This window comes from Idiotropiscis lumnitzeri, chromosome 11, assembly GCF_059441095.1.
Source record: "Idiotropiscis lumnitzeri isolate Australia: NSW breed Sydney's pygmy pipehorse chromosome 11, RoL_Ilum_1.0, whole genome shotgun sequence".
NCBI lineage: Eukaryota > Metazoa > Chordata > Actinopteri > Syngnathiformes > Syngnathidae > Idiotropiscis > Idiotropiscis lumnitzeri.
Genome location: NC_142401.1, coordinates 10826025 through 10848971, shown reverse-complemented (window position 1 = coordinate 10848971; position 22947 = coordinate 10826025). Strand labels below are relative to the sequence as shown.

The 22947-nt window shown below is 40.6% G+C and overlaps 3 protein-coding genes across 4 annotated transcripts; 1 reads left to right on the top strand and 2 right to left on the bottom strand.

The window, feature by feature from the left end:
• Positions 1-1301: 1301 nt before the first annotated feature.
• On the bottom strand, positions 1302-14851 carry eefsec (eukaryotic elongation factor, selenocysteine-tRNA-specific). Its single transcript, XM_088309972.1, has 8 exons — positions 14747-14851; positions 14106-14488; positions 12688-12895; positions 12475-12571; positions 11649-11813; positions 9435-10049; positions 5539-5695; positions 1302-1946 (listed from the first exon to the last, which is right to left on the bottom strand). Exons 2-8 carry the CDS (start codon positions 14401-14403, stop codon positions 1759-1761), a joined length of 1728 nt encoding a protein of 575 aa, XP_088166098.1. The 5' UTR covers positions 14404-14488; positions 14747-14851; the 3' UTR covers positions 1302-1758.
• A 95-nt stretch (positions 14852-14946) lies between these two features.
• On the top strand, positions 14947-20512 carry ruvbl1 (RuvB-like AAA ATPase 1). Its single transcript, XM_088309340.1, has 11 exons — positions 14947-15245; positions 15807-15893; positions 15966-16098; positions 17521-17672; positions 18308-18397; positions 18813-18962; positions 19041-19104; positions 19192-19390; positions 19583-19685; positions 19781-19872; positions 20197-20512. The coding sequence occupies exons 1-11, from the start codon at positions 15105-15107 to the stop codon at positions 20354-20356; spliced, it is 1371 nt and encodes a 456-aa protein (XP_088165466.1). The 5' UTR covers positions 14947-15104; the 3' UTR covers positions 20357-20512.
• A 323-nt stretch (positions 20513-20835) lies between these two features.
• Positions 20836-22842, bottom strand: mustn1a (musculoskeletal, embryonic nuclear protein 1a). Of its 2 annotated transcripts, none has more exons than XM_088309341.1 (3): positions 22232-22842; positions 22032-22158; positions 20836-21075 (listed from the first exon to the last, which is right to left on the bottom strand). In XM_088309341.1, exons 1-3 carry the CDS (start codon positions 22238-22240, stop codon positions 20978-20980), a joined length of 234 nt encoding a protein of 77 aa, XP_088165467.1. In that variant the 5' UTR covers positions 22241-22842; the 3' UTR covers positions 20836-20977. The 2 variants fall into 2 exon arrangements, with proteins under 2 accessions (XP_088165467.1, XP_088165468.1); XM_088309342.1 differs by having other exon boundaries at positions 22032-22155.
• Positions 22843-22947: the final 105 nt, after the last annotated feature.

Genomic DNA, 22947 nt, shown 5'->3' with positions numbered 1-22947 from the left:
TTGCTCCCGCTCTCTCCAATTTCCTCAGATTCCTGCTAAGATAGAAGCACTGTTCACAGCAGTCACTTGCTGACATCATCCGCTACATAGTAAGACTCCACTGCCCCTCCCCATTCAAGCTCACAGCCAATGTATTATACACATCATCTTTAAGTGTTTTCAGACCGACTGATCTATGTCTCCATTACTGAAGACATTTTCTCACAATTTCCTATTAAATTGCATTAGAAGCTATTCATTAGGGTAGACCACCTGCAATGAAATGTAACACAGCACAGGCCCAAAAAAAAAAAACCCTCAATAATCATGCAGAGGTAGTAGTTTAACAGCACAATTGCTATTGTGGTCATAGTATAATAAAGGCGTAGAACAGTTTGATAATGGTAGGCCCACCGCACAATAAGCGATGCATGAGCAAAAAAAAAAAAACATACATATATATACATATATATATATATATATGATGCAACGATTAAGTATATGCATTACTATAATACTTAACTACATTTACAATTTCATGTGTATCTGAGACTACAAAGCAAAGCGTGGAGAGTCTCTGTCACTGATTGATCATTGCAAAGAGCCTCTAAAAATACACTTTCATTTATTCACACAAGTTCTATTTTTTTTTAACCGAAATCGCCTCGTCCATGTCAATCGCACCATGTTTTTGTGGTTCAATAATAAAAAAGTTAAAATTAAAGTACAGTATACTATATGTGGTGCTGTTAAAACAAATACAGGGTTGGAATTTTTCCATTGCAGTGCGTCAGTAAGATGTGCAGTGCTCAATTTCTTGGCGTGTGGGTGAATCACCATCCGGAATTCTTTTTCATGATTGTCCAAAAATCATTTTTGAATTTTAGACTTGGGGGCGGGGGGGACAATAAGCCATTTTTTTTCCTAAAGAGAAAGAAAAAAGAAATTGAAAAAAAAATTGCACAGTCCCACTTTTTGTTTGGAAACTCATATTTCTAGTGCTAAAGGTTAGGGTATTTTTCACGCAATGTTTTCTGGTGTTCATACAAGGGCAATGAGGCTCAAGCTCCACAGTACGTATGAGTCAGTGTGAGTGACATTACAACAATTTATTTTTATTATGATGAGTTCTAATGTGCTCTTGGTTCGTTTGAACAGATGCAACGCAAATTCATTTTGTTTTCGCATCACCCCCCCCCCCCCGAACAACCCCAGTGATTAATTCATCTTCTTTCAGAGCCCTGCAATTGTATTCATAATACAAAATGACTAATAAAGCACATCACAAGTAAAGATACAAAAATAATGAATGGCAAATGGAGTATCTGATAGGGTTTGCTTTATTCGTGTGACTTTTCCATTTAATCTGATATAATTGCAGGTTAAACCCCTTCCACAGTTGTCATTTCAAAAAATGACTGTGACTGCATGATTAATCGTTGACCCCAGTGACAGAGCAAGAGCCAGATAAGAACATGATTGCTTTATAACACCAATTTTGTTTTCCATACTCAGCTGGTTTAAAAATCTACCATTATCAGATGTGAACAGAAAAAAAAAAATCAGACTTGCAAATTGTTTTTTAAGAGCTATTAAAAAAATGCATTATTGTGATAAGAGTTCATCTCGGTAGAGTGAGATTAAACTTTTCCCAGCAGTTGTCGCTATATCATTTCACATCATTTAATTTAAGCATTTTCCACCCCCATGAAATGAAGTCAGCACAGTCTTGCTCCAAGGACAAAGAGTCTTGTCAAATGTTCATATGGCAGTTGGAGGTCACAACTGAACCATCTTCTTGTGGGGGTCAAAGACATAGCGCTTGAAATCCAAGTGAATGCTAACATGCTGAGTGTCCGCTTTGGGCCCGTCTTCATTTGTGGTGCCTCCGTCTTTGCCGCCCCCCTTCCCCTTTTTCTTGGAAGTGGTCGAGGACAGCAACTGCTTGGTTTCTGGGCGGAGACCCTCTGAAGAGAAGATCCGCAGAGATTTTTTTTTTTTTAATATATATATATAAACCCATTGACATTCATGCCTTATTAGGATCTCCAAATAGGAGGGACTATTCTGTACCCTCAACTCATTGGAGACTTTATTAAGCACACCTGAGCAATCTCAATCCACCTTTTAAGACGACCACTATCATGTCGCCACCACATAAAGTATGCTATATAAAAGCATGCACATATCGCATCTGGAGCAGTTCAAAATCAAATTACTGTGCAAATAATATAACCTAAAATGAATATAAAATGTCTCCAGAGATTCCTATTATTAAACGTATTCATGTGTGCAGATGACCAACCAATCAGAGAAAGGAAAAACATTATCTTGGACGAGCACTACTGAGTCTGAAGGCCCTGGATTAGATTGACACAACAGCAAAGAGAGGCTCGATTCTGACCGGGTAAAAATAAATACGTCTTTTGTAGCGACTACAACCATAACATATTAAGCATTCGTGCAAACTCTTGAATCTCAGACAGCATTGGCGACTGTGTATTTTAGTGGAATTCATCACCATTCGCAGAAGGACATGCGCGCCTCCTCATGACCTGCAGCCTTCATTTTTCAGATTTAACAAGTGAAAGCAGGTCTCTGTTGCTCAAGGAGACGTCTGCCGCATCCAACGCTACACCTCCCCGTCTGTTGCCTGCCTTGCCCTTAATTTCCTGAGAACTATCAGCGACTATGTCACGCTTGTTACGCTGAGTCACGTTTCTGCCCCTCTTGTGCTTCTATTTGTGCCCTCTATTCATTGTGGCTGCTAATTCCGCCCGCGGTTTTGGACACGGAACGTAAGCAATGTTCTAGTTTCATTGCTTAACATGCTGTCTGTCTGGCCTCATGCATAATGGCGCCAGCATTCTAGTTGTTATCGTTATGCCGATGTAAGGGTTGTTATGCTCTGAGATATCGCTGCTAGTTGTGGCTACGCCAGCGTGCCCAAACTTGAACTTGTGTTCACATGCAAACACAGTACAGTGCAGTCATCCTCTCTGTAAATTAAACATATCGTGGGATGGGCAAACTTTTCTACCAGAAGGCCACATTTGAGTTATAAAGATGACATTAAATCCAAGTCAATCCATGTGACATTTTATATTTTACACTTTTTAATTGTATTTACATTGTTCAATGAATAGTGTTTAATGAAAATAAAGGATAAAAATAAGTTTGACTCCTTGGTTTTCATCTTCGGTTTTAAACTTTTTGGAATGGATTGATCACGAAAACCAAGGTCTTACTGTAAATGCATTCTATTTATTTGTTATTCTTCAACTGCAACCAAATTACAGGACTTTTGAAAATATATTTTCAATACTCAATGGGCCTGATTACAGAACCGAGAAAGCTACGCCGGCCCCCCCACCATACTTTGCCCACACCACTTCTAGCTGTGGCTCAATCACAAAATGTGTTGTCAATTCATGTCTGCCATTGTTACAGACGGCTCGCGAAGTTAACAGTCAGTCTTTGCTGAACAAAAAAGCGGTACCTACCTATAACTATAAATAATATAAATATAAATATAAATAAACAGCGCACAGTACTGCATTACACAACACGATGAAGCGTGGAGACTTACTGCATGCAGTAAAAGAGCTCCTTGTGCCGTATTAAAGATAATCTAACATTATTTAGAGACTTTAACAGTCATGCGCGTTCAAGCAGACACTTATTTAACAGTGCTTTATTCACCAGTAAGGTTGGATTTCACTTGTCAATGTAAAATGTGTGTAATATATTTTGAATACATCCCTAAATTGTATTTGTACTCATACAGGCCTCCTAAAATATGATTTTGCTGTACAGATAACAGAAGTTCATCATATACATAACAAAAGGATATAAAAAAAAAAAAGTATTTCTCATGTCAGAGGAATGATAATCTTGCAATGCAACATTCCCACTGAAAAGCTCACTTCCTCATTAGTGACACGCGAATAGGAAAAAAAAAAAAAAAAAGCTTATGACAGGCTCACACACTACACGGCATACCTCATTTCCACAAATAGTGGTCAGGGCAGTTAATTTACTCAACTAGAGATGCGGGCGGACTATTTTGGCAGGGGTGGTGGATAGTTGGTTGTCTATTAGAAGGGCATGATGCATTTTTCCCCCACAATCTTAAACAAAAGTTAAAAGGAGATAATTATTGTAAACGTTCACGGATTGGTGATGAAATGCTGACGCCATGAGTGAAAATATGAAAATACAATCAGTGACTTGTCTTCATGAGCATGGCTTTGCCGTTTGCGCTCGCTTTTTCAGACGAAGGGCTCAACCCTCCGCTTTGCTGCAAGTCATATGAAAAGTCAAAGTTGGCATTCGCCCTGCCGTAGAGAGGGTAGGCTGAGCAGACATGATCACACACTAAATAGCTTTGGATTTCTATCATTGTGTCAAAAGTGGATGTGAAGTGTATTAATCCTTATTTATTCTTGCTCCTTGGTATTTTTTTGATGTAACATGTTATAAAAGACATGAAGAATTGTTTTACATTGTGAAAAAAAGTGCACATTACACCTTGGTGTGTGAACTGAAATAATTACATTTGTTTGATCAGCTGTTTTTCTGATGGGGAAATGAAACCATCTATTTGGGATGGGGAGTTTAATTGTCCAAGATTGAGCTTACAAAGTAATATAATAATGTGGAAACACATTTAACAGAATGAAAGCTGGCTGGACGAAGACGATCATGCCAGGGTTTTGTTTTCATAATGGATCAACATTTTTCCCAAAAAAATAATCCCATTAAATATTTTGTGAAAATCCACCATAAATGATGTCATTAAGTGCTAACTTTCTCCGCAGTCGCGACTGATATCAACAAAATTCACTAAGACGTATTAAGTGTCACAAGTTACACAATGAAATCAACCTGGAACGAATCAACATTCTGTCTTTGTCAGCCATATACGATTTGACACACAAAATCACATTTGATGCATCGAATCTCATCCGATCAGGTTGTAATTTGCTGTGGCGAAGATAAAGCTTATTACATATTGTCTACCCGTCTGCACAAGAAAAGGTCGTACATGATCGTAGCGGTTCACTCCTTGGCGGATATCTGCATTCTCTGATCATGATTATGATTATGATAACACTCAAATGACCATCATGTCACTTAATGACTTAGAAGGAATAATTGTGACTATATTGGAACACATTCACTAGCACTTTGTTTTCCCAAGACTGTGTACATGTGTGTGCGTGTGCGTGTGTCTCAGTGAAGAGGATGTAGGTGAGGCTTTCCTTTTGATATGTTTTTGTTTTCTCTCCCCTCCCGGTGTGGCGCAGTGGGTTTGGAGCAACAGAAGGTAAAATAAATACAGAACAGATTTCCCCCGGAACACATGGCAATCCCCGGAGGAATCCAGGGAATGTGACTGGAGATGTCAGCCCTCGCACTCTTACCACATCCTGAAAACAATCTGCCTAGCCCCAAAAACCTGAAAAAGTGTTTTGGGGCGGGTGCTGAAAGGAAAGACGACGCCTTGTGTCCAACTATGCAAACGAAGTGAGCCACTCGGAAACGTTTGGTCCTTACCTTGTACTCGAATTTTGAACTTCCCACTCTGTCCGAATCCGCCCTCGATGACGCCGGTTTCGCCCGTTGACAGCGTGACCTTCAGGCCCACAAAGATCTGCAGGTTTGTTTCCTTCTTGAAAAGGTTGCGGCCAATCACGGTGTAGTCATCCGCCACCTGCACGCGACACAAAAGAGGAAGAACGTGAACATCGCAACTACAACGCAGACGTGTTTGCAATTGTTTGATTGATGCGCAGACTAATCTTATTACAGCTGTGAAATTGTCAGCCTTGATGGCAAAGCGAGGACAGCCCACCCATGTGTCATGTGCCCTCATTAAGCCCCCCCACTGGCGCATTCTTCTCATCTCGCCGCCTGACTGTCTCCGGCTCGTCGTTCTTGCACATTTTATGCCATTTGTTTGTATTCCTTGCTTATCGTCCATCACTAATCTGATAACAAGAGGGCACCGCTCTGTCTCTGAGCCTCCTCTAGCACCAACACTAGCTCATCGGTCTCTTCTGCCTTGGCCTCATTCACTCTTGAACGTTTGACCCTCAAGCGTGACTGATGTGCTGATAAAAAGAAACATACAGTGGCTATAGATGTCCGACAGACCGCACGAATAGTCATATCTCAACAATGGCAGCAATGTGACCTGCGCAGGAAAAATATAAATAATAAAAATATGAACTATAACTTGAAGGATGATAACAGACAAACGCCACATGCCGACCAGTCTGACCTCCTGCATGCATCGTTTCACTTGAGGGTTGAGGAGTGAAGCAGTCAACACCTTGAGGTGCAAACACAAGGAAACTCCTCGGCACACTTGACCCGCGACCTGAATTTCACCTCGACACGAGGGGCAACACGCAAATGGAAGTTAACTACATGCGCGCTTTCTCTCTAGTGTATCATTGTGGAACTAGGAAGCAGGAAAAAGGAGAACACGTATTTTAATTTGGAAGAAATACAAGGAATGAATGATTGTGAAAAAATGTAGTTACAATATTTTCTCCCCTCAATGTTGCGATTGTGAATTAATATGGGATGTCCATTCAATGTCCTTTTCCCACGTTTTCAAGCGCTAATAAAAAAAAAAATGGTCGGATGAATGTGATATGTCACACAAATGGTTAAAAAAGACAGTTTGTTATGATTAATGGGTAGAATTTCACAAAACATTATTGCACTGAACTGACTTGTGCTGTGGTCTGTATTTGTATAAAATCATAATTTTATATTTAAAAAAATATGCCCACACTTGTTTTTTTTTTTTTGCTGGTCATTGTTTTAAAGTGATAAAACTTCTTGTTCTGAGCAGTGACCACCCGGCAGCATGTATTGCTTTAATGCTTACTCCTTCGACGTGCAGGAATGCAAGTACTGTAAATGACCAGAATTTTATACCATCAAGAAATAATAACGTACATTTTTCTGGTAAAATGGTACATATGAAAATTACATTCAGCAATAAAAATGAAACGGTAGTTAAAAATCTTCATTCAGCCGGTGGATTAACTATTACAGGAAAAAACAAATGTTCATTTAGGACAGCTGTTGCATTTAATGAATAATACATCTGTTTGCATTATGTATGAATTATAGTACTTTTTTTTTTTTTTTACATTAAATAAATAAAATAATTTGATACAATTGTTTTGGAGCCACTTTCCTGAGCAATGTCATTATGACTACGTATGATCAGAATGTAACATTACTGCGTATGCCTCCACCAAAGCTGAACTATTAACAAAAGTGAAAATAAAATGGTCCAAAGTCATTATAGTGTTTGTTTGTGCATCCGTTTTATTAGTCAGGAGGCTCGTTCCCGGAGGTGGTGCCATAATGACGGTGACGCAACTGTGAAAATAAATTCTTTGCCCGTTAGCCACCCTTCTACAGAGTTTCATTTTTATATATTCTCCCTAATATGGTTTTACTTTGTCAAAATGATACCGTGTTAAGACCTTGAAATGCAACACCGGTGTAGCACTGTACGATGAAAGAGAGACCGTGGGATAAGAGTCATGTGAACACCGAGCGGTGTGCGTTTTCCTGTGCCATTCAGGTGTGTCCAAACAGCGCCAGTCTCTGACAGCTAGACGGGCCGAGTGGCGTCAGGCGGCCACCCGCATGCACCTATGTGTCGCAGGCATGTGCACCCACACGTCTCAAACGCCGCTCGGCGGGACTGCAGATGCACGCTTGTTTGTGTGTACGTGTCTCTTTGTGGACGCACAATACGGGCTTTGTCTGTGAGCCATGCACCAGTGCCACCAGCAATGAGAAACATTCAAAGCACCGGGAGCAGCAGGAGGACTGCAGGGTGAGTGAGAGGGCACAGAGGCAAAGGCAAAGTAGAGTAATTCACCTGCATATTCACAGTTCAACCGACCCGCTGCTTTTCACTGAAGAGTTTGCCAATATGCAGTTTTGGTGTTCTTTCTGAAACAAAGACGCCACCGGAGCCCGGTCGATTTAGGAAAGCCACACATTCATTGGAGACAAGGAAATGTGTTGATGTGATTGATCTCAACTGAGTGAGAAAGATTTTATGTTGGGGAGTAACAACGTTTAGCCTGGGTTGTAAGCAGATGCACTCTTTTGTTCTAAATTAAACCATTAGTAAGCCGTTGATTTTAAAGGGTAACGTAAGACAAGCTTGGACACCCTAATTCCTCAACGGAATGCCTAAAAAAAATGTTTGAAAAATAAGAGGTCACACCGGTGCGACCAGCCTTTAGAGGGGTGGGGGTGGAAGTCTCCATGATTCTGAAAGCCTAGCCTCAGTTTGGTTCAAGCATTTAAAAAACTAAATCGAAAATATATATTCTTTGTCAAGAGTTTTGGGGAAAACATATCGTCGTAATTATTTTTTTTCTGACAGGCCTAGATGATGATAAGATAAAAAAAGATTAGATAAGATGACAACTTCTTGATTGTTAATTTAAGGCCCGATATGTTCAGAAGTCTTAACTAAAACTCTGTGACAGAGCACTTTCAGCACCAATAGTTTGGAGTAAGTCACCCGTCTTCTGGAATTCTGATTCAAATAAAGACGTTTATGATGACCAGATTGTTCATTAATATTTTATCAGTCAATATTGACTAAAAAGGCAGACCTCGATTTTGTTTAAAAAAAAATTAACTGCAGACTGCAGCACAATCTGAAATGTCAGTGCACCTAATTTTTGTACTGGTGCACAAAACAAAAACCATTAAGTGCACGAGTGCAACCAGTGCAAAAGGCTAGTAGTCTACATTCCTGATATATATAAAAGATAAAGCCTACCAACCCCCTGTAAAAAAAAAGCGGACCTCTAGAAATAAAATAAACAATAAAAATTCAAAATGTGTCCTTTTTGATTTGAAAACTGCATTCTAAGCACATTTGAGATGACGATTTGAATTAGATTCATTGTTCAGCCCTAATTTTAAAGCATACTTATTTTCAGCTATATATTGAACTCCGGAAGAATAGTGAAACACAACAAGCACGCTGACAAAAGCTGCAGATGTCCACAGCTCAGGCCCAGAATCCCACACACAACGCCACAAGACCCCGCCTCTCAAAGCCACATGCATGCGTCAAACACAGCCACTACAACATGTATTATAACTTTGACACATTTGAGCTTTTTCGTGTTAAAATGCATTTGCGATGTGTTTAAAATATTTTTTAATAACGAACTGAATGTGTTTAACGCGTGCGATACGGGTAGAACCCAAAAAGAATTCTGTTCTCTCAATATCACAAAGGTGGGTCTGGAACATAATCCCTGCAATAAATGTGGGTTAACTGTAAAAGCAAATATAAACTGTGAAAACAAATATAAACATTTTTTTTTTCCGTTATACGTGGCAGGGCTCATTTCCCCTACGATTTAGGATTCAGAATAACCACTCACCCTCTCCACTTGTCCTTCCTTGTGTTTAGTCTTGTAGATGAGCAGGCGAGGGAGGCCCGTCTCAGCATAGCCTTTATCTTCAAACCCGTGCAATAGGCGCCCTTGGAAGGCCAAGCGGCATGCATTCGCATGGATGTCCGTGTCCAGCTTGGAGCCAATCACCAGGCAGAGTAAGGGGCACGTGACGGGCCGCTCAAACTCCAACAAGGCCCACTGCTCTGGGTCGGGTCCTGTACTGGACCCTCCCTGGCCGGTGATGTAGTCTTCTTGGTAGAGGTACTCCCTGTCAAAGGCGAAGGCCGTTTCCAGCGAGCTGGGTTGCGGCTGTGGCGTGTCTGGCGGCAGTCCAAAGAAAGTCACCCTCGCCATGACCGTCTCGTGTCCCACCGTGATGTGGAACTTGGCCCGCGTGCTGAGGGAGCCCTTGAAATAGCCGATCTTCCTGGCGGAGATGACAGCGGCGAAGACGGTGCGCAGGGAGCCTGGGGTGCACACAAGCCCCCGCTCCAACAACTTTGGGTCAAACTGTGTCACGCACACACCCACGCGGTCCCCCTGCATGGCCTCCGACACTGGCTTCCGAAACATCTGTATCGACTTTACCTTCTTAGTCACCTGATGGGAGACATGTGACAGAATGACACATCTTAAGTCTAAACACAATTCTGTGCAAACTAAAAAAAAATAATAATTCTCACCATGAGACTTTGCAGTTTGTTGTATTCATCTCAACTTTTTTATAGCGCACTTTACAAAAACAAGCATTACTGAAACAAGGTACTCTACATAAAAAATTAAAAAACATTTGCCGTAAAACTGTGCAGGTAAAAAAAAAAACAATACAGATAATAATAATACCAATTAGATACATAATATATATATTTTTTAATAAAAATATAGCTCTTTTCATATCATATATACTCTGAAACTTTAAATAAGGGCTGGACAAAGTAAGGCGCGCTCCATTCTTTAAACCAACCATCTGACATTTATATTATTCACATTAATTCAGCCATTTTTCTAAAATTGGTTAAAATGTTTTTTTGGGGGGGAGGGTCAGGGGGTTGTATAATTTATCTTATCAAATAATTACTTGATTGGAGTAAATAATTTTACACATTTTTTTTATTTCATTTATTGAATAATTATAATTAAATCAATTACAAATCACAGTACAAGAGAATTACTAAATCATTGTATTAATAAAATTAACTATATTCCATACACATTTGATTTTTTTTAACCATACCTACAAATGACCTGGCCCATATCTCCATTTTAGAAATTGACCGTGGCCCCGGAGCAAAAAAATACTGCGATTTGACGAATCAGGGAAATTATATTATAATGAAATAATTTTAAAAAATATACAATCAAATACGATGCACAAAAGATACTATACTGCATATTGTCAACTATTTGTTTTATTATAAAACTTCTAGATGCTGTATTATTGTTGTTTCCATATTTATTTCATTTAACGTAAATGCCCTTCATCTTTAACAAACACCAAAATTGATCTACTTTGGGCGAAACTATGTAGTATATATTACAAGTTTCCATTTTAAAGGAAGCACATCCCTCACACTCCACAAAACACACATTATATGATATCTGACTAATTTCAATTACTTTATAAGTCATTAGTATACATTGCCCTTAGTTTGGCAACATTGGCCACTGTTGAGTAGCAACAGGAGCAGCAGAACAGAATCCGCAGTAGTTTGGTCTGCCAATTATTTTTAATTGAAAACATTTGTCGCCACTATGAGGTAAAAATGTGAACTGCAGCCAAGAGTGCATGGTTCACCTATGAGATTGGGTTCAGATGATCGGGCATCTACGGTTTACAATATTCCGATGGCAGCGATTAATTTTTATGTAGGTCAGAACATGCAATGCACTTCCACTAACAAGTTAAGTCTTAATCAAACACAATATTTGAATTAAAAACACTTCTAGGCCCAAAATACAATACAAGAGTCTCATGGAAACACTAAATATGGCGGTAATTTAGCAGGCCCGCTTGTGCGTCATGAAATTATATTCTTATATGCTGCCAACTAATTAATTGCGTCGGTACTGTCGTTATCCGATAACCTCCAGTAGCTCCCTCTCATTGACGTGACCCACTCCACCCATTTTTCCCCCTTCCAGCCCATAAGGGAGGCAACTTCTGCACAGCATTAACAACATGCATGCACTGTACTGTACCTTCAGTGCTGGGATTTCCACAGTGTCGTTGATGGCCAGTGACCCCTGCAGGATGGTCCCGGTCATGACTGTTCCCTGGCCGCGGATGGAAAAGCAGTGGTCCACAGACATCAGAAGGTCGCCTTTGGGGTCTCTCCGTGGGAGATAAGTCTGTTTCTTTAAAAGCTGAAACAGAAAATAACACAAATACATAGATACAACGTGGTTATCGTCATACTATTGCACACAACTGAGACTTAAATATTAAGATGGATAAGAGCATGGGCCGACACACAATGTAAGGTTAAACTGTGAACGTAATAAATTAATAAATAATATTTCAGTCTCGTCAAACTGTGCAATTTATCATTAAGATTAACCATTTTTTATTAAAGAAAATTTCAAGAATTTTTAAATTGTTCAGATGGGGTTATTTTTCCAACGGAAGCTATAAGTAACTACAAACAATACAAACAAAAATATTTTAATTGACCATTTATTGGAAAAGTAGCTAAATCAATGAAGCAAATATTAAAGTGCTCTTGATACCATAAATGCTCAGCGGGACTGAATAAAGAAGAACAATCTGATCAATTGTTATACCAATGCTGATATAGAAAACTTGAATATAGTCAGTCAGGAATTGTTCACAATGTATTTATTATGGTAGTTGTAAACACCAAAGCAAATGAATTACAACCACAATGACAAAGATAGAGTATCTTTTCATCAATGTTGCTTTTAAATGTCAATCAAAACAGAGCCGCATTAGTCGGCTGCATCATTTTCTGGAATTTTTGCTTTGCAGTCCAAGACAAGTCAGTGTGATCTCTGTGCCTGTTTTCACCTCGATTAATTCGGACACTCCTTGTGGTTCCTGTGTGTCGGCAGCCTCGGGGCCCCCGGGCTTGGCTGCCACTGCAATCACTGGACAGTCTTTAAAACTAGATGAAAATAGACATGTTAACATTGTAAAATATTTTATTGATTGATGACAGTTAAGAAATGTACCATGCCACATGTTTCATCTAATTGCTGTAACACATGCTCTGATGCAGACCTAGTGTTCTCCAGCGTTTTGTGAAGTCTCTTGGTCATTTTCTCGATTGCGCTCTGTCTCTTGTTGGCCGGCAGAAGGTCAGTCTTGTTGAGCACAACCACCATGCGAGGGCAGGTCAGCTCTCCGATGAGCAGACACTCTGCTGTTTGAGTCTGCACTCCTTTCACCACGTCCACCACCAGCATCATCAAGTCGATGATTTGCGCCCCTACGAGAGGCGCAAACATACAAAAGCTGTGTTATGTTTATCTGAAATTAGCTGGAAACACAAGAAAGGCTTAAGTCCATTTGTTTCTGTATAAGTGTGTGATGGTGACTGGTAAAGTTGACGACAGCAAAACAAACAGGAAAAGACAAGGAGACAAATATCAGTGGGAGGGGTGAACAAGCGTAAAGGGCTAGAGGGCTGAAACTAGAGCTGCCGCACGCTTGCTTGTCTTTCTTTTCCTGACTTTGCTTTCCTGTGCTCAACTCTTCTCTCTGCTTCCACTTGGCTCCATCTATTTCCTGCGATTTCCCCACTTGGGACAAGGAAGGGGGGCTTAATATCGACACCCCAATTTCTACTTTCTTGTTCCAACCTTAATCTGTAACATGTGCCCCTCCACTGGGCCAGGGATGAAGTTATACTGTATGTAGTGTAGAGATGATGAGTCATCTGGTTTTAATAGCATTTTCACATACAATTACAAATGAGATGACAAATATCATCCATTTCCCTTATCGCTTGTCCTCAATTGGTTCACAGGTGAGCTGCATCTTATCCAACCTGACTTTGGGCAAGAGACGGACTACACCTGCCAGTCAATCACAGGGCACACTAATTGGCCAGCAAATATGATTACAAATCTGAGACTGCAAAAAAAATACATTAAATCACATTGCAACATAGGGCAGTATAAGATCCACCGTAAACGCAGCACAAGTAAGACATGCCTGCCATCTAGTGGTAATTGGTGATATGAAAACTTAAAACAGTCGAGTCCTTCCTAAATTCAAAATTTGCATTCTCATGGTTTATGTGGAATTTCTTTTTCAATATTTTTTTATATTCTTGATATCCCCTGACCCATTTCTTCCCATTTTTGGGGGAAAGTGCACATTGAATGCTTAAGATTTTTGGTAGGTTTGTAAAAATAATATTTCTCCCTTTTTGTGGCTAATTAATCAAAGGGACACTGAGTGTTTTTGGCCAGCAGGAGCAACTCTGAACGCTCTCGGCAGACTAGATTGACATGGCAACAAATATGATGCTGAAATTTGATTGGACAAAGAAAAAAAATCTACAGGGCAGCCATGGGAAACCATATGGAATTAAGAATAGATTTGGGAATAAATTAGTACAAATACACACGAATATTTGAATTTAAGGTGTAAATGAAGGTCAGTACTTCTGACAGCAGACTTCGGCGTCTCACCTCCAATGATGGTCCGAATGAGAGAGGCATGTCCCGGGCAGTCGACCAGAGTGAATTGCAGGTTGTCATACGGCCGCCGGTGGTCTCCGCTCTCCCGCAGCTGCTCCGGAAGGTCTACGGTGAAAGAGGAGAAGCCGAGGTCCAGGGTGATGCCTCTCTCGCGGGACTGAGGGTTCTTGTCAAAGGCGGCCGTGGACGCGGTGCTGCTCAACGCCCGAGCCAGCGAAGTCTTGCCGCTGTCCACATGTCCGAGCACCCCGATATTGAAATTCAAAGTTGGACTTCTACTGTCTGCCATGTTGAAGCGCTGTCACGTGAAATGCTTTGGCGGTGTCGCTGCGGACCATGCACTAAAGCTCCACAGCGGGAGACGAAACTCAATACTGAAATTCAAAACGAAATTCACAAGCACGCTTATTATATTACATACAACGAAATGAATTTGTAAATGCAGTACTAAATTTGACGTGTCGGCAAGTCGTTCCTTGTATTTAGCTGCAGCCCATAGTAGTGTTTGCAGTGGCTTGCGAAGTAACTGTAATGGTTTCGGAGTTAAAAGTGTGCCTTAATATATTCGCAGGAAAATTACAATTATCTCTATGCTATTTTCATCACACTTATCCGACAATTGTTTAACTCACGGCTATATTTCTGGTAGTTTCCACTTTGACAGACAACTTCAACTACAACAGGAAACGAAAACGCTCGGGGTGGGACTTCCTGTGAAAAGAATGATTGACACAAGATTCAGCCAATTGTAGATTTAATCAAATTATTTCTATCCAATGGTCTTGCTTAAAAAGCAAAATCAGGCGGGGCTTCGAGGTAACACTTCCGCCAATTTTCCCTAGTAACCCCACATGGAAACCATTCTTCCTGTGTTTTGAGTTTCGGCGGCGGCGACTGTGGCGCGCTACCAAGCTCATTGAAGCACAAGTGACTCTTTTTTTATTTTTAAATCGCGCTACGGTTTCGCGGCATCTCTGTATATAAGTCACCATGAAGATCGAAGAGGTGAAGAGCACCACGAAAACTCAACGGATCGCCTCGCACAGTCACGTCAAAGGACTGGGCTTGGACGAGGCCGGTAACGCCAAACAGACAGCGTGCGGTTTAGTCGGCCAGGAAGCCGCCAGAGAGGTAATGTTGACCGTTTGACATCCTTCTATCATTTCGAACAATCACTTATATTACTTCACTTTCACGAAAGGACGTGCTAGTGTGTTTTAATGTCCATTGTGCACTTTTAAGCTAAACCTGCTAGCCTGTGGAGTCGCTGTTGCACACTACACCGTCATCGTTTAGTCAGAAAATCTATGATGTTAAATACTAATTACTAATGCCCACTTTTATTGAGCCAATATAGACCTATTTTCGTTTGAAAAATCTCACGGCACATCACCAAACAAACTCCGAAAAAGTATATATACAGACTGAAATAAAGTCTCGATTTTCTCGTAATTATTTCTAAGTGAAATATGTTATTCTATTGTATGAATGGCAATAAGGATACACGGTTTAAATGTGCCTTCTGCCATCTAGTGGAAGATTTTTAAGTTTTCTACTGGTCTACTGGCATAGACTTGAATAACAGATTATTGATTGAAGATTTAATAAGAATTTATCAGGAGCCATCACAATTGTATGTGTCCATTTTTCAAGTCACATACTTAAGACTGTTCCTAAACGTTTACGTTCCAGGCATGTGGCATCATTGTGGAGCTCATCCGCTCCAAGAAGATGGCAGGGAGGGCCGTTTTACTGGCCGGGCCACCTGGCACTGGGAAGGTAACGTCTAAATTTGATTAAGTGGCAGTGTCAGCCTTTTAAGTTCACACTTGGCGATGTTTCTGCTTGCAGACGGCCCTCGCCTTAGCCATAGCACAGGAGCTGGGAAACAAGGTGCCTTTCTGTCCCATGGTGGGCAGCGAGGTCTACTCGTCGGAAATTAAAAAGACGGAAGTACTGATGGAGAACTTCAGAAGGGCCATTGGTGAGAGGAGCTCTTCCTTTTTTTTCTAAATAATGTTCAAAAGTCTTGCATCTGCTTTGTTCTTTCTATGATCATTTTGACATGATGAAACAGTAAGTAGCAAATAGAATACACAAGAATTTGGAAAAAAAAAAAAAATCAATTGCGTCACTATGGCAACCATTCAACCACATAATACCTATGTATAGAGGAAAAAGTGATGATCACCATAGAACCAGAAATTAAATGTATTGTAGAAGAATAGCCCTGACTACTCAGTATAATGTGAGCAAAACAATTAACTATCAATTTCACGCTCAATAAAACTTCGATACTACACACCCATACCATTTCACCTGCCTGGCATATACCTTGTAGGCAGGTGACATGTTATCTGTGTGGAGATACTACCACCACATAACTGAAAAACAGAATACATGCAGGTGAAATCTGTGGTGAGCCTGTTAGAAAAACATGCAGTTGGATGATAAAATGTAAGTATGAACTAAAGTGTTCAACTAAAAAATGTTATTTTTGAGCAAGAAAATACGCTACTATCATGACACAATGCACACATTATCCACATTTTAATCAATTTACCGTAACAAATGGCATTATCAAGTATCGGTGAATTCCTAAATGACGCACACAATTTATTTTAACCAAGCAGATACAGTAAATTGCATGTTGCTAATGACTATCATGACAATAACCAAAGAAGCTTGCTGCTGCTCAGTGTACTTCAAGAGTGAGTAGTTTTACTTTATTTTAGTTTTATAGTTCCTTGGTTATGGGTTTATTTTACTTGAAACTTTACTTGTGAAGTTCTTAAAGGTTTTATGAAACCCTGCAGCAGATTTATTTATTGAACATATTTCCAATTGTATTTCTTAAATATACATATACAGTATATAAGAAAGATTTGGCCGTCAATCAGCATCACAAAACGGATCGTATTTCTTCCGACTGCAACAAACCAATGTAATTGGTAAAAGAATACAGCCCAAAGACTTTTGCGCAATTCCTTATGAATCCGGTTGACCCCTGAGAGTCATTTTGAGAAGGGCAAATGAGTTGGAAAGTTTCCCCTGCTGATGTTACCTGTCACAGGGAAGGAAATAGACCTTTTGTAGATGGAGAGCGACGCTGCTCCTCCCCATGAACTCGATCTCCAGTCAGAGGTGGAGATTCCTCCGAGCTTGTCACCACCGACCAATTAGAGCGCCCCCACGCTCTCTGATCTGAACCACGAGCATCGACCACCTGCGAGCACCTCCTCTTGCTGCACTAACACGAAACGAGGATCACTCAGGAATGTTCACGGGCACGTGCACAAGCAAGATCTGAAGGGGATGCCGCAGCGTGGTCGGCATGAGAAAACAAAGACTTGATTCACTCCATTGCGGTCAACGTGTGTGATTGTCACGTCAACTCACCTTTCAGGGCTGCGCATCAAAGAGACGAAGGAGGTGTACGAGGGCGAGGTGACAGAGCTGACCCCCTGTGAGACGGAGAACCCCATGGGGGGCTATGGAAAGACCATCAGCCACGTCATCATTGGTCTGAGGACGGGGAAGGGCACCAAGCAGCTCAAGGTCTGGCGAAGAGATTTTATTATGCACGAACAATTTGAGTACTTTCAATATTTGATGGGTTTTTTTAATAGTTCAATTCAAAACTTGAAGCTAATATTACATAGTTTTTAGATTTGTTCTCAAGCTATTTGCAACAGTTTAAATTGGTTAATAATGTGTAAAAAAAATAACAGAAGACGTGGGGACAGAGAAATAGTATCGACCATGACTATTTGGACTTATGAAGTTTATCTGACGGCGACAATGTAAATATATGTTTTGAGTTTATTTTCTCAAGTAATTAGCAATTAATTATCATTGCCATGTGAACTAATCATTTTCTTATTGACATGAATAACAGTATTTACATAAAACGTTAAGTTTTTTTTTTTTAACCTCATCTACGCTGGATAAAATAAAAGTATATTAATTTTCAATTGCACGTGATTAAAATGCGGTAAACTGATGTAATCCCCCCCCCTTCCTTGAACGTAAAATTAGTTGAACACATTTTAATCTTGTGCAACCGAAGTGAGTGTTAGAATTAGAATTGGTTGGTTTTTAAAAATCAAACGTGGCCCCTGAGAACGAAAAGCGTGGCCTTTGTTTTATCCCAAGTTGTCTTCATCCAAACTATTTTTCTTTTTGTTCCCAAGTTGGATCCCAGCATTTACGAGAGTCTTCAGAAGGAGCGCGTGGAGGTGGGAGACGTCATCTACATTGAAGCCAACAGTGGAGCCGTCAAGGTATCACCACAGATGTTAACTTGATCTTTGCCAGGTCATCGGATACAAAACTATTCTTTCATTCATTTCATTGAAGAGTTTTTGGTCTTGCCTTTCATCTCTGTACTCTCGGCATGACAACCCGCGCTTCCTTCCCGAGTGTTCAGGAAAGCTTCTTTTTCTTCCCGCTATCTCTCCATCTCCCAGAATGGCTTCTTTCCTGCAGTGAGGCTTGCGGCTTCTGTTGACAGGTCGCGATGACGGTTCCTTTAATCGGTGCAGGTGGCCTTGTGACCAAATAAGGGAAGGGAGGGTGCCACACATGTCTCTTGCTGACAGGCCTCTCTCAAAGCGCGTCATCCGTCTGCCAATCATCTGGCCCACCTGCTCAGCCATGGAAATACAGGAATCCTTATGCTCACTGTGTTTTTTGCAGAGACAAGGTCGCTGTGACACCTTCGCCACAGAGTTTGATCTGGAGGCTGAGGAATACGTGCCGCTGCCAAAGGGAGATGTACACAAAAAGAAGGAGATCGTCCAAGATGTCACGCTGCACGATCTCGACGTGGCAAATGCCAGACCGCAGGTTAAAAAATAACAACAACAAAAAAAAAAAAATGTTTTCAATCTCACGTTTGTCAAGTGTTCTTGCTGATTGTCACAGGGAGGCCAGGACATTCTCTCCATGATGGGACAGCTGATGAAGCCCAAAAAGACAGAAATCACAGGTTGGCAACATTGCTGTCAAATTCCCGCCTGCTTCCACGCTTCGACTTGTGTAGCTCAGTCGTCCCTTTTTTTGTGTGTTTTTGCAGATAAGCTCAGAGCGGAAATCAACAAGGTGGTGAACCGCTACATCGACCAGGGCGTCGCCGAGCTGGTGCCCGGCGTGCTGTTTGTGGACGAGGTCCACATGCTGGATATCGAGTGCTTCACGTATCTCCATCGGGCGCTGGAGAGCACCATCGCCCCCATCGTTGTGTTCGCCTCCAACAGGGGAAACTGTCTCATCAGGTGGACCATTATGACATAATCCAGATTTGGCTTGGTTTGGCGAGGGGAGATCGATAGATAGAGACACATTTTTTGGTTAGCATGTTCACTTCAAATGGAGTACAACGGATCAAGAATTTAGAAAATTGAAATATGAAAAGCTAGGCAAGAGATGTTTCTTCCTTCCAACCTTGTCCCACATTTGCTCTTCAGGGGAACCGAGGACATCAGCTCACCACACGGGATTCCACTGGACCTACTGGACAGAGTGATGATCATCCGCACCATGCTGTACACGCCGCAGGAGATGAAGCAGGTCTGTTGGAACCGCAGGAATCTTGATCACGTGCAGCTGTTATGCACACAAATGCGGATCTTTTTTTCTTTTGCTTCCCCCCCTCCTCCTCCCAGATCATCAAGATCCGCGCTCAGACTGAAGGGCTCAATATCAGCGAGGACGCACTTGCGCACCTTGCAGATATCGGTGCCAAGACCACTCTCAGGTAGGAAAACAGGTCGGGTTGTTTTTTTTTTTCCACTCTTCGAGAAGACTTTGTACAAAATGTACAGGAACTTTCATACATGCAATGGTTTGATAACTCAAGCAAGATGGCTTTTGATGTTGTCCCCCCCCCGCGAGGATTCTACCCGTCAGCGATGATATTAAATTGTTTATTTTACTATTAGTTTTATTGCATTATTTCCAATAATTCACTCATAAAAACGCATTTTGAAATGAGTGCATATATTCAAATGAAAAAATTCTCCGGTCCAGAAATATTGCACCGAAATGTTCATTAGCCGCACAAATGACTATTTGTTGGCAGGTACGCCGTTCAGCTCCTGACGCCGGCCAGCCTGCTTGGTCGCGTTCAAGGCAAAGAGACGGTCGAGCGCGAGCAGGTGGAGGAGATCAACGAGCTCTTTTACGACGCCAAGTCTTCGGCCAAAATCCTCCAAGATCAACATCACAAATTTATGAAATGAAAATTGTTACGGCTGGTAGGCGGTTCTTTACATTACTGTTTTTGTTTTATCTCCATCACGACTCTGACGTTTTCTCCATTAATGGCGTAGTTCAATGCGCTTTTATCGATTCTGTTTGACTTAGAACTTTTGAATAAAAAGAGATGTTACTTCCTAGTAATTTGGCTGGTTTTTTTTTGTTGTTTTTTACATTTTGTTTGTTTGCATACGGTCATTGATGAGACAATTTAACACAGAAACAGCGACTTTCCTGTGTCAGCATTTTTAATCAATATCTTTACATTTGTCAAACAAGCATTTTGCAAAATTTGAAAACCGTCAAATAAAATTGATGCAAAATTTATAGGCCGTTAACCCTTTTGGCATACAGTCCCAGAGTTTTGGAACTTTTTTTATTTAATTCAAAGTATTGTAATCAATTGTGGGATTATGCATATATACGAAACACAAATATTTATCACACTATAATGATCATTGGATATCTTTCTGAACATTATCTTTAATACAGATCTTATTGGCTCTCAGTAGATGGTGCGGGTGTAGCTTATGATGGTCTTACAGTCAATGTCAGAAAAATCTGTTCAACAAACACTGAGCCACAAGCGCGAAGGTGGTCTCGGTCTACTTCCTGGCGGGTCGAGCTGAGCGTGTGTTCAAAGCCGTCTCACCTCCTGACCTTACGCCACTGAACACGGATGGAGCAGTTTTCCCCATTTTCTCTGCGGACAATTGAACAAACAAGAATCGAGATAACCAGAACTGACCTGTCATGTGATGTGTAGAACTTCAGGGCAGGGACTCATATCAGTTCAGTTACCAGTTTGGTTTTTCTCATTTGAATCAGCGACTTTACAGAAAGGCAATAGAAACGTCCAATTTCTCCCACCCAATGAACATGATAAAATAATGAGTAGAATACAATAATCATTTACGTGATCAGTGTCTTCATGTAAATGAATAACATTAATTATTTATAATAAAAAGGGCTGTCTTGAAGAAATCTTTTTAGACTTAATTATCCAATCAATTTTTCAATGAATTACTTGGGGAAATGACCCTGCCTCATGTTTTGAGGCTGTAAATTTTGTGGTGAACACATCTGATTTTGCTGATTATTTTCCTCAGCCCCAATAATAATTACATTTGATTAAATGTAATTTGAGCAAATTTGTTTTTTCAGAAGTACGTATCAAACTGGCGGCCCTTCGCACTAATCAGTAGCCAAGAAGTAGTTCTGTTAAAGTGTGCAGTATCCTAACTGTATAGACTACCCATCTGTATGTGTGCAAGTTACAAAAATATGAGAAAACGATCGTTAGTAACTCATCATGAATGCTAATGATTGGAAATTTGAAAAATTAAGTTTCTAAAATGAAAGCTAATATTTAGTTGCACCTACAATAAATATAGTTCAAAATATTGGGTGGTTTGCTCGGAAAAAAAAAAATCCAATCATTTTCATGGTTTCCCTAAATACAAAGATAACTACACGAACACGCTTCACTCCATTGGGAAAACAGTTTGTCTCCCATCGTTACAGCATTCCGTCTCATCACCCTACATGGAGTGGAAACTTTCTACATCATAATGTGACTTACGGCTGTCAATTTCCACTATTTCATATTTTCATTTCAGCCAACAACACAAACTGCATGTGTGCGCAGTGTGAACTCACCACACTCCTCCATGACTTCAAAAGTCTTGCTCTTTGCTGGTCCACTGCCACCAAGTCTATTCTTTGTCTCCGCCAGCTCCTCCTGGCTGACCGCAGGACGCTGCACTTCTTCTTGTTCTTGCGGCTGCTAAGAGAAACAACAACATGTGACCAACATTCAAGCTTTCGGAAAGCACACGTTCAGTAAAAAGTGCTCTTACTTGAGACATGTTGGTGATGTCAGCTGTTTTCTCCTCAGTGCAAACCCGTTGTATGTAGTCGGACTTGGAAGTGGACAATAAATCTGTTTCTCAACGTTAACAAATGATGTCATGAGTGTAAAAGCTCCTCCTACAGTTTGTGTGTCTGCAAATGAATCCCAGCTTCAAACAAACAAAAAAAAAATCTATTCGAAATGAGAAACTGCGTTGGGATTACAACACACAAGGGGGGGGAAAAAGGCAAAGACATGTTGCTTCCAGTCCTTTCCTGCTTATTTCCCATAATGACATCATTATCCAACCCTGACGGATGCTTCATTTAGTTGTGGTTAAGTGCGGGGAAGGCACAGCTGTATCTTAGCAGTTTGCAGTTCTGCAAAAAAAAAAAAAACACTCTCTGCTCGTCAGAGAAGAAAAAAACCCCACTGACGTTGTAAATCAAAATCACACGGTAAAACAAAATGAGTGTAATGTTTGCAATAAAATTTTAGAGGAATAAAAAAATCTTTAACAAATAAAATGAAAATCTGACATTTCATGTGAAACAGATGGTTGGAAAAGCCTTCCGTAGGAAAACAATTAACATCAGATTAACAAGGGCATTCCGTAAACAACTCATCGTAATTTTACGTGACACAAAGGTGACATCAAAATAGGAGTTGAGAACATTCAGAGATTCTTGCTCAATTAAAAAAAAAGATTAATGTTTACCCAAT

Excerpts from the sequence above, each read along its gene's own strand:
- mustn1a (XM_088309341.1), bottom strand. Across the intron at positions 21,076-22,031 it reads TGAAGTCATGGAGGAGTGTG|AGAAAATGGGGAAAACTGCT; the intron begins GTGAGTTCACAC and ends AATTGTCCGCAG.
- eefsec (XM_088309972.1), bottom strand. The coding sequence starts at position 14,403 with ATGGCAGACAGTAGAAGTCCAACTTTGAATTTCAATATCGGGGTGCTC. Across the intron at positions 5,696-9,434 it reads AGGAAGGACAAGTGGAGAGG|GTGGCGGATGACTACACCGT; the intron begins GTGAGTGGTTAT and ends TGTCGCGTGCAG. Across the intron at positions 1,947-5,538 it reads GTTCAAAATTCGAGTACAAG|AGGGTCTCCGCCCAGAAACC; the intron begins GTAAGGACCAAA and ends TCTTCTCTTCAG.
- ruvbl1 (XM_088309340.1), top strand. The coding sequence starts at position 15,105 with ATGAAGATCGAAGAGGTGAAGAGCACCACGAAAACTCAACGGATCGCC. Across the intron at positions 15,246-15,806 it reads GCCAGGAAGCCGCCAGAGAG|GCATGTGGCATCATTGTGGA; the intron begins GTAATGTTGACC and ends TTTACGTTCCAG. Across the intron at positions 19,105-19,191 it reads CAAAAAGACAGAAATCACAG|ATAAGCTCAGAGCGGAAATC; the intron begins GTTGGCAACATT and ends GTGTTTTTGCAG.